The 12,003-nt window shown below is 38.1% G+C and overlaps 1 protein-coding gene across 1 annotated transcript in view; it reads left to right on the forward strand.

The window, feature by feature from the left end:
• ABCC1 (ATP binding cassette subfamily C member 1) overlaps positions 1–12,003 on the forward strand; it is a 115,082-nt gene that overhangs the window by 21,952 nt on the left and 81,127 nt on the right. The window contains exons 6-7 of the mRNA XM_044678427.1: positions 6,860–6,921; positions 7,903–8,034. Of these exons, the coding sequence (XP_044534362.1) occupies positions 6,860–6,921; positions 7,903–8,034 (194 nt within the window). The remainder of the gene's footprint in view (positions 1–6,859; positions 6,922–7,902; positions 8,035–12,003) is intronic.

Below are 12,003 nucleotides of genomic sequence, written 5' to 3' on the forward strand. Positions count from 1 at the left end.
AAACTAGATATTTAAGGTATGGTCGGCAGGAATGGGATCAACTCCATTCCAAATTAATAGACCCAAGTCAGGATGGCTTTTATGGAAGTTTATTTACAATTAGGAAGGTTGAAGGTGGGGAAATAGAGAGAAACTCTGGCCCGAATCAGAGGTCCAGATCGGATGAGAATTTAGAGGCCCCAGCAGAGGAGCACAGAGGTTAATCAAACAAGGCTACTAGCCACAAGGGCTTTTACAATTAGAGAGGCAAGAGAGGCCTCCTTGAGGGTAGAGCCTCCAGAAACGCCAAGGGGGGGGAGAAAGGAAGTCTGCCTAATTTACCCACGTGACAATTCAGAGGGAAGCCTTCTGAGGTCCTTCAACACCAAGTTCAAAGCGCCAACTGCCTCCACAGGAAGTTACCATCATATTTAAAAGATAGCAGGTTTCCTCACTTCCTACATCCACCTTCAATTTCAAGTGGACAAATGGCAGCCTCAACACTGTTTTGGACTGCTCAAAGGGCAGTCCCTTGTTCTTGATTTGTTACTTGTTGTCACATGTGGGTAACTAATTTCTCCTCCCCACTAAGTTTGGTGGGGTGACATCATTTCTGATGGCTAGAGTCTAACAATGAATGAGGATGAGCTAATTCTATTTACACATTTCTAAGAGACCTGTCAGGAAAGCTTTAAGGGTGCTGTTGTCTCAGGACTCAGAGGCCACATTATCTGGAGAGGCTTTCAGTATTAGCATCTGTCCTTGGGAGTGAGTCCCTCAGAGAGCTCTTAAGTCACGACTGCCAACGTCCAGCATTCTTGTCTGGAACATTTAGATGCTGTCTCCATCCTCTCTCAGTTGGTCCCTGGCTGTAGCCATGATAATTAACTAAAAGTTTCTTGGGCCAGTGTGACAACAGAATGAAGACTGAGCAGACTTTTCTCTTGATTTCTCTCCCTGTCTTCTACCCTACTCTCCCTAACCTTCCCTAGGCCTTCCCTTGATGTCAGGTGTGTTATATCTGTCAAAGCATTCAGCTGTGAGCATAGGTACGTAGAGTTCATTTATTTGGAGAAAGAGAAGAGGTAGAAGCCAAACAGATTTGTTTAGAAAAGTCCATAAAAATCTTGTTAATCTAGGGTAGGAATTGTGTCCCAAATTGGTGAAGTATCCAAATTCTAGACTGTTCCAGAAACAAAGATGGTTTATTGTTATTATAACTGGCATTCATCTAATGAATTAATGTTTGCACAGTACTTTCTATGTATAAGCTTATTTGAGCCTCAGAACCATCCCTTAAAATAAGTTCTGTAGGTATTATTCTCATTTTACAGATGAGAAGACTGAGAATGATAATGGTTAAGTCAATAGCAAGCATTTATTAATTTTCTACTTTGTTTTAGGGGCAGCTGGGTGGCACAGTGTATAGAATATGAGCCCTGGAGTCAGGAAAATTCAACTACCTGAGTTTAAATCCAGCCTCAGACACTTTCTAGCTTTGTAACCTAGGGCAAGTCACTTAACCCTGTTTGCCTTAATGTCCTTGTCTGTCAAATGAGTTGGAGAGGGAAATGGCAAACCACTCTAGTATCTTTACCAAGAAAACTCTAAATGTGGTCATGAAGAATCAGACATAACTGAAAAACAACTGAATAACAGTTAACTTTGTTTTAGACACTGAGAACATTAAGAAACAAGTATATCTTTAACCATATACAAAATAAATGTATTGTACTTTAAGGGGGAAGACATTAGTAGCGATGATGGGTGCACTTAGAAAATACCTCATGTACAAGATGGTTCTTGAAATAACGGTTGATGGAAGATCTGGATTCTAATGAGTGGGAGGCCAGAAGGAAATGTCTTCCAGGCACGGTCCAGTAGTTTGCCCATGGCCCAACAGCTGCATTCAAAGATGGAGTTTGAACCCAGCTCTTCCTGACAATGTGATAGTAACTCATGTTTATGTATCACTTAAGGTCTACAAAGTACTTTCCTCCCAACAGCTCTTAAGAAGTAGGTAGTACCAAGTATGATTTGTCCCCATTTTTAGAGGATGGAACTGAACCTCAGAGAGGCTGTTTAACGGCTCATGATAGAATAGCTTGTAAAGTTATGAAGGTACATTTAGAATCTAGGCCTCTGCTAACTCCAGGCTCTGTGCTTAGAGGTATATAATATCATGGAGATAAGTTAATGTAAGTCTACAATTCACATATGCATATTATTTACACATATAGTACTGCTTAGAATTGCACTGCATGTTTATCACACGTGCATACACATATGTTAATGTTTTGGCACTGAGACTTTTGGGACATAAAAGCAAATGTACGCACACACACACCCACACCCTACTTTAAGAGATTATTTAGTCCAACTTCCTCATTTTACAGTGAAGGAAACAAATCAGATATATGATGACTTTCTCATGGTTCCTTAACTAATTAGTGGCAAACAGAGGATAGCAACCTGCCTTGACTCCCACTATAGAACATTTTAATATTATATATGTTTATATATGTACTTTCATTTTGTATATTTTATTTATATATCTATCTTAGTATTATATATATTATATTTATTATGATGTGCATTTTCTCTTGGCTTCAGGCCAACCATATCTCTTTCATTTTTGTTTCTGTGTCCCCAGAACAGAGTATAATGCTTGGCACATAATAGTACATATAAATAAATGCTTATTGCTTACCTGATTGTAAGCAGGGCTATGAGTTTACCTACAATTCTCACCATAAAACTGTAACAACTACTTTGGGACCATCAAAGTTAGCCACTTTTCCATGAAATGTTCAGGGATATGAGAGGCCTCCTCCATCCTGAGCTCCCCAGAATGTGAAAAAGTACAGCTGTTGTAACTCTGGCCAGACCAGACTTGTAGGGACATATTTTTCTCAAGCCATGATTTTGGGGAGGGAGAGAAGAATGGAAAAAGGGAGGGAGAGAAGACTGGAAGAAGCACACTGTTCTTAGGAAGGTCAAATAATCCTGCTAAGCTGCTAGTATCTTCTTATGAAGAAAGAGGCCCCAGTGGCATCCAGAGAACAAAACAGTCCCTTGTTAAGAATGTCACTTTGTTACTCTTTACTTGCTGAAAGATCCTTCCACCTCCTCCTTCCCCAGGGCCGAGTCTGAATTCTCATGGGTTCTGAATTACTGGAATATGAGTTAATGAGGTTCTGTAATAACCTTTTAGGATAAGATCCTTTCAGACACTGAGATGTATCAGAGATGTTTGTCTTTCCAGATGAGGGTGGTCTCTGTAGGTGGAATTGGAAGCTGCAGTTATCAGTTCAGGGCAGACATTTTTTATGGGCAATAGGACTGACTTAAAAAAAATTCATGCTCAAGTTAACTTAAAGAGATAGATGGTAGACAAAATTAAATTTAGTTCTGTGGTTTTTATTTCTGTATGGTTTTTTGGCCCTTGGTCATTTTGACATGCCCATGAAATTGATTCCTTCTTCCATATACACTTCTGCAGTCAACTTCCCTATCTATATTTAGTCATTTCTCCATTAACCAGAGGAGCACATTGCACAGATAATACAAAACATGAGATAATTTGGAAATCGTCTTTTGGACATGAACATTATATAATGTGTGTATCTTCATAAAGACTCTTCAAAAGTTTAAAAAGTTAGGTTGTGGATATAATTTGGAGGGAATCCAGACTTGTAATTTCATTGGTAACTTCCAGTATAGAAACTCCCTTTATCATTGCAGACCCACAATCTGTCAGTTCCTTATAATCTTAGAGTTACTCAGGGTTCTGAATGAGTTTGATTATTTGCCAATAATCACTCACAGCTTGTGTTAATCAGTCAACAGCATTTATTAAGTGTAGTGCCAGGCACTTTACTAGATACTGGAGATACAATTACAAAAGTGAGCAGGTCCTGATCCTCCAAGAACTTATATTCTTCTACAGAGGGATATAATCAACTCTAGGCTTTTGGGAATCCAACTATGATTATAATTATCTCCTTTTGGACATGGTATTCATTCTCCTGCCATGGTTATACCTGTTTAGCTAGGTACCAGTTTGTTCACCTCTCTCCTTCAGATGTGGGGCTCAAATGTGAACTCAGTGCAGCACACTGGGGCCAGGAACAGTGATTAGTTTATCTCTTATTCTGAAACCTTCATGTCTAGTCATGCATGTGAATATGGGGCAGAAGCAGGGCTTGCCCAGGTCTAGCATTCCCTCTGATACACCTTTTTGCCTCTGCTATTCTAATAGAAACCACATAGGATATTTGCAGCAAATTGAATTTTCTTCTCACAACTCAAAGGGACTTCATTTGTGCTTATATGGAGCATTGTCTTTCCTGGTTTATTGAATTACTTCTAAGAGTGCAAGTTACTTTGGCTAGCACCATTCCTTTTTTTTAGTCATGTATATTCTTGATACCTGGAGACTGTAGGTCCTAGGACTTAAAAAGCCAATGGACTAAAATTTAAAAGTGCTCAAGAATTCTTTTGATACCTTCCACTCCAATGTGTATATGTATAGAATATGTATATGTGCTGTTATTGAGATGTTCAGTCATATCCGACTTTTTGTGGCCCTCTTTAGGGTTTTCTTGGCAAAGATAATGGAGTGGTTTGCTCTTTCTTTCTCTAGCCAATTTTACAGTTGAGGAAACTGGCCTCAAAGAGGGTAAAATGACTTGCGCAGGGTCACATAGTTCATAAGCACATGGGGCTAGATTTGAACGCAGCTCTTCCCCTCTCCAGACCTGGTGTGCTAACCACTGTGATGTGTGTACACACATACATATATGTATACATATATATGTCATATATACACAGACATACACATTCATATTTTTTTCCTTGATACTTAGACATCATAGGTATAAAGAGACACACACACACACACACACACACACACACACACAGAGTCCCAAAGTCTTAGTGCAGTTGGAAACTTTAATTGTTTAAATCTACACTAAGACTTTTGGGACACCTTGTATATGTCAATCATTCAATCAATAGGCATTTATTAAGTGCCTTTTCTGTGCCACTCACTGTGCTAGGAGATGGGGATATAAGTGCAAAGAATGAAACACCTCCTCACTCAAGCTTGCATCCTAATGGAGGAGACGGGTACACATAGACAGATATATACAATGTAAATATAAAGTGGATAAATAGGAATATATCCATAGTAGTTAAATATAAGGTAGTTTGGGAGAAGGACCCTAGCAGTTGGAGGGATCAGGAAAGCTTCTGTAGAAGGAAGGAAGGTTTTGGGCGCAGTGATTTAAGGAGCAAATACACCTCTGGCACCTGGAATGGCCAAAGCCAAGGCACAGAGATGGAGATGGGGAGTTTTGTCCTGTGAGAAGCCTAGAGGCCAGTTGGCTTGGCTTTCATGGGGCCAGGGGGAGAGAAATGCCCCTGGAGGCTAGAGAAGTTGTTTGGTGCCAGCCAAGAAGGGCTTTAAATGCTTCTGTTTTGTCCTAGAGGCAGGAGGAAGCCACCAGAGCTGACTAAGTAGGGGAGGCAACATGGTCAGAACTTTGCTTAAAGCAGTGATCAGGATGGGCCCAAGTGGGGAGAGGCTCGAGCCTGGGAAACCAGTTAAGCCGTTACTGTAACCTAAGGAAGAGGTGATGAGGGCCTGGAACTCACATGGCAGCCATGAGAGCAGAAAGGAGGTGGACTTGAGAGATGCATGGCAGCCCTTCTGTTTCCTTTCTGCCCTGACTCCTGGGCCAAGTCTTGCTAGTAGATTTGCCTTTCTAATTATGTTTGGTTTGTCCTGATAGCTATTAATTTGCATTCACCTTATCACATCCCCAGCTGTGATTGAATAGGGCACCCTTGGAAACAGGAAGGTGTAGTTCTCCTGGGAAGCCAGAGAATCAAAAAGTGAGCAATTAAAAGTTGGCTGTACTCTCTGCGTAAAATAAAGTCATAATGACATCTCTTGTAAAAGAGCATGTCTTTAGCTTTTTCCTTTGTTAAAAGTCTTTTATGACTATGTACTCAATGTGGAGCTTCTCCTTAACACTTTTCTTTTAAAAAAATTATTTCAGAAGCTTAGATTCTAGAATTCAAGACCTGGCATATCAAGCTGTGTGATGGTGGTAGAGGCAGATGGTCTGCTTTGTTTGAACCCAGAGAATATTTAAAAAAAAACAACTCTTACCCTTTTGTCTTAGAATGGGTACTAAGGATTGATTCTAAGGTAGAAAAGTGGTAAGGGATAGGCAATTTTGGGGTTAAGTGACTTGCCCAGGGCCACATAACTAGGAAGTGCCTGAGGTCAGATTTGAACTGAGGACCTCTCATTTCCAGCCCTGGTGCTCTAGCTACTGAATCACCAGGCTACCCCTAGAGAATACTTTTTTTTTTTTTTTTTTTTTTTTTTTTTTTTTTTTTTTTTTTTTTTTAAACCCTTACCTTCCGTCTTGGAGTCAATACTGTATATTGGCTCCAAGGCAGAAGAGTGGTAAGGGTAGGCAATGGGGGTCAAGTGACTTGCCCAGGGTCACACAGCTGGGAAGTGTCTGAGGCCAGATTTGAACCCAGGACCTCCCGTCTCTAGGCCTGGCTCTCAATCCACTGAGCTACCCAGCTGCCCCCTAGAGAATACTTTTTGATGATATGTTCTGGTCCTGTTATGGAGCTGTTGTGTGCTCCTCTGAGAGGTATTTGAAGGTTCAAGGTTGTGTATTTTTTGTAAGAGGTCCTTGTAATTCAGGGGAGAGAATACCATTTTGGGTGCCAAATTGGATGTGATTGAATGTCACTAAAGTGGGAAGATAAGGTGTCAGTTGTTTCTTAAATAGTCCTAGTATATTCAATTTAATTATCCTTTTTTCCCCTCTATCTCTTTTTTTTCCAATAGAATCCCTGTCCAGAGTCTGGTGCTTCCTTCCTTTCCAGAATCACATTCTGGTGGATTTCTGGGTAAGGATACTGAACCCTTGCCCTTTCTTGTATTTTTGAGCTTATTTTGACCCCATAGATTGGGCTATCTTCTCTACTTGTGTGGAGGTATTGTGGCCAGTAGAAACTGAATATTCATTGGTACCTTAGTTTGCCCATCTGTAAAAAGGAGATAGTAATACCTTCTCCACAAATATACACACACACCCCTTACTAAAACTGAGAGTTATAAAAATTAAAAACCCTTTGAATCATTGATAGATACTGAACCATGTGAGTTTTTTCTCTACATCAGTAGTGCCAAATTCAGATAGAAACAGGGGCCACTAAAGGATCTCTTTGGACCACATATTGATTTAGTTTCAAAATGTAATATTCTCTATGTTTTATTGAACTTTTTTTTATTTTATTAAATATTTCCCAGTTGCACTTAAAAAAACAACAAACGCTTACCTTTTGTCTTAGAATCGATAGAAAAATCAATTTCAAAGCAAAAGAGTGGGTGAGGGCTGGGCTTTTGAGGTTAAGTGACTTGCTCAGAGTCACAGTTAGGAAGTTTCAGAGGCCTTATTGAATCTAGGACCTCCCATCTTCAGGCTTGGCTCTGTATCGACTGAGCCACCTAACTGCTCCCAATTACATTTTTAAAACATTTTCATTTTATTTTTATTTGTAGTTCCTAATTCTCTCCCTCCCCCACCCTTTGAGAAGGCAATGCATACAATACTTAATATACATATGAAATCAGACAAAACATATTTCCTCCTTAGCCAGTCCCAAGTACATTTTATTCTAGTTTGGGCCATAGTCCAGTGTACAGTCTGTGATGATATGTTTGATACTTCTGCTCTGTGATATTTTCTTGAGGTTTATCCTGGTATCGTTTTTTGTCATTAGAATGATCCAGAATGGGAGCTCCTTCTTCATTAGGAGTCTGTCTCCTGGTACTGACATACAGATCTATGTACCCTCTCACACAATTCCTCTGTGCTTCAAATATAGGTTGATGGTCCAGGGATATAAAAGTCCTCTGGAGGCTACAGATTTGTGGTCCCTGAACCGAGAAGACACTTCCAACCAGGTGGTGCCTGTTCTGGTGAAAAACTGGAAGAAAGAATGTGCCAAGACAAGAAAGTAAGTGCCAAGTTCCATAGATGGGCTGATGATCTAGGTCTCTAACTAACAAATATAGAGCAACCTTCCCAGGAAAGTCTGTGTTATGTAAATTTGGGGATCTTACTATCTGTTAATCATGACATTAACAACACGAGAGTTTTATTTGTTTAGACCATTAGTGTTTGGCCTTAGGATCCCTTTACACAGTTTTTAAAAAAAATCGTTATCTTTGGTCTTTGAATTAATACTAATTATTGATTCCAAGGCAGAAGAGTAGTAAGGACTAGACAGTAGGGGTTGTGGCTTGCCTAATTGTCACATAATTAGGAAATATCTGTGTCAGATTTGAACCCAGTTTCTCCCAACTCCAGGCCTGACTCTCTATCCATTAAGCTACCAAGATGCCTCTTCTTTATGCTCTTTTAATTATTGAGGATCCCAAAGAGCTTTTGTCAATTATATATATTGGAATTTACTCAATTGTAAATTTAAACTGACAACTTGAAAAAATCAATTCGTTAAAAAATAATAATAACTCCTATTCATGTTAACATTAATAACATTTTTATGAAAAAAACTTTTCTAAAACAAAAAAAATTTAGTGAGGAGGAATATTGATTTACATATTTTTTCAGGTCTTTCTAATGCCTGCTTTAACAAAAAGCATTTGCATTCTCATATCTGCTTCTGCATTCAACCTCTTATGATATATTTTTTGATTAATGTACATGAAGAAAATTTGACTTACATATGTAGTTGGAAAAGAAAAGTATGTTATAGACCAATAATGTCTTAGTATTATTATGAAAATAGTTTGACAGCATCAATCCCCAGAACAGGTCTCAGGGACCCCCAGAAGTTAGAATACCACACTTTGAGCAGTACTGATGTGGTCCATTAATTAAACCAAGACCATGAATTCCATCTCCATACAGACCAGGCATATTTTTGGGGAGAAAGCCCTCCTTCTTAGCTATGTATTACAACTCGAATCCTTGGCAGGTTAACTCACACTTCATTCATAAGGGGTACCAGACAAAAAGGCATCAGTGATTTTGTGCAGCTCTCACAGATGCTACTGGGAAAACAACCAGAAATACAAGACCAGCTATTGCTATGTCAGTAGCTTCCTTTTGTAAGCAAATTTTGTATGTGGTCCTTAGAATAGCTAGATAACATTTATTTGCTCACAGCAAAATTAAGGTAACAAGCAAGCTCAGACACCTGTCTTCCTCAGTTTAGCAGGGCTTTAGGGAATATAATTCTCTGTGTAAACTAGCATCTTTACCTCCTACTTCTCTTGTTACTCAATTTTTTTGTAAATTTTATTAAGGAAGGTTTATTAAATACAGTGAAATTTAAAAAAAGTCTTATTTGAACAACAAATAAAAGTTAGAACAAAAATGAATGGGAAGCAAGTAAAATCTGGTCATTCTGATATTTTAATAATAAGTTTGTTGGTCATTTGTTTTTTATATCATCATACTTTTTCCCAATATTCTTTCTTCTCCCTGTCCAATAGAGCCATCACATAAAAACTACTAGAGAGAGAGAGAAAATGAGTCAGAATTGATCAGAACATAAAAATATCTAAAAATATGTGTCTTGTGCAATAACTTTGGATCTCACACTCCATAGAAGGGATGGATTGAGAATATTTTCTTATACCTTTTATTTGAATCATGCTTGATCTTTATAATTTTGCTTCAAATGTATTACTGTATTAATTCTCATCATGGTTTCCAAGGCAGTCAAATGATATATTCTGATATTTCCTCACAAATTACCACACTTGCAAGGTCTATGAATCGCTTAGCTCAAAAGAAACATGAGATGCACAAATTTAGAGATTTTTCCATCCCAAATGTTTCATACAGACTATTCATGCCTAACCTGTGATAGAACCTTTCAGGCTCACATTGGTCTGATCAACCACAGTCGGACACATTGTACATTGACCTGCCATTGGGATGTCATTTTGGTTCTCTTTGAGTCCTCACTCAATATTCTTTATTAAATAAACCAGAGAAATTTCTATTTCTATATACTTTTGTTCAGTTACAGATATTGCCTCCATTTCTCCTCCCTCCCCCTCTCCAGTCTCCTAAGTTTAAATAACCCTCAAGGTTACTGGCTATGCAATTTAACAACTGTGTAATGACCAGTAAAAAAAATAATAGCGAGAAAAGTCACACAACCAGTTACTTCTAATGATTAACTCCAGAAATACCCACTATTGAACTCTTACTGTTGCCGGTTTAAATCTTTTCTCAAATATTCTTTTCATAATGTTGTGTCAAAAAATGAGAGTTAAACTCAAGTTTTTTCGTGAAATATTTCTTCAGATTCTTTCTCCTTAACACATAAATCATTCAGCTTCTCAGGGAAAAAGTTCTTTTGGCCTTTTCTGTAGTCACAACAGCTAAAATATACTCCAGAATGATAGTTAAGTTGTAACTTTCCAAGATTCCATTCCCTCTTAGAGGTAAGGGATAGACTGTTGAAGCCAATGTCACGCTGGTTTGTAGGATGTGGGCTCTTGACTTGGCTAGTAATTTTCTATTCTCATGTTCTGTGGACCTACACACAGTTTACTCCTTTTTCTGTCCTTTTACATTCTCCTTCGCTATGACCTAAAACACAGTTACCTGGCTTAGGTGTCCTCTAGGGGCCCTAATAACTTCTTCTTTTCCTCTCTATACAGATATTTTCTAATTTTTTTCTTGATGTACATTCTCATTTAGCTAGAATCTTCTTTTCTTTGACTCGGTCTTACTGGATTCTTCTCATCACACCTGAATTCCTTTACTTTATACTATGCTTCCGTCTTTTATTTCCTGGATCTTTTCTCTTTCGTTTGGGTATTTAGTCCTTCTACTTTTGTATTCTCTCAAGTCCCATTTCTGAAAAAGGCAAATACATGATGTCTCTTAGTAGTAGTGACTTTGGGCAATGAGAAATGTAAAGCCCTGAAAAAAAATGAGTTGAAGGATGACCATGCCCTCAAACGGAAGAAAAAATATAGAAAGAACTGATAAATAGAAATAAGTAAGATACAGTTTTATATAAACATATCTTTTTGTCAAATAATGCCTTTTCTAATGGGACAAAGAAGAGAGAGGGGAATTAAATGAATATCTTAATATTTTAAATGTTACAAACAAACATGCATTTAAAAAAACCATATTTATGTCATAAGAGAAAAAACGTATCCAGCTAGATTGGTGGATATAGCATATGTAAATGTACATGTATGCAAAACATACATATACATACATGTGCATTTATATTTACATGTAAGCTTTAGCTCACCATACATAATGAAAAAAGTGAAATAACTATGTAAGATAGTGTAAACATTTATTAAAACAAGCAGCACAGAGAAACATAGGAGGTTAAAGAAGGAAGATGTCTCAGTGGGGTAGCATGATGCGATAGGCTTCATGAAGGAGGTGAAATTTCTTGGAGCCTTGAAAGAGATGTGGAATTTGGTTAGATAGAGAGGATGGGGAAAGAATTCTGGGTAACTAGAGTGAAAGAAGGAAAGTTATAAAGGTTGAGAAAACACATGTGTTGTGCTTACTTAGCAGTAAGTCTGGATAGAGAGACTACAATTGGATTGTATAAAACAGATGTCAAACTTGATTGTATATAAAATAGATGTCAAATTCATGGCTGAAAAACTCAGATAAAAATATAATGGGGTGGAGGACAGCTGTGTTTTTTAGTGGATTGAAAGCCAGGCCCAGAGATGGGAGGTTCTGGTTTCAAATATGGCCTCAGATACTTCCTAACTGTGTGATCCTGGGCAAGTCACTAAACCCCCATTGCCTAGTCCTTACTACTCTTCTGCCTTGGAACCAATACATACTATTGATTCTAAGATGGAAGGTACAAGTTTAAAATCTCTCTCTCTCTCTCTCTCTCTCTCTCTCTCTCTCTCTATATATATATATATATATATATATATATATATATATATATATA

The sequence above is a fragment of the Gracilinanus agilis genome, chromosome 1 (genome assembly GCF_016433145.1).
Source record: "Gracilinanus agilis isolate LMUSP501 chromosome 1, AgileGrace, whole genome shotgun sequence".
NCBI classification, from domain to species: domain Eukaryota; kingdom Metazoa; phylum Chordata; class Mammalia; order Didelphimorphia; family Didelphidae; genus Gracilinanus; species Gracilinanus agilis.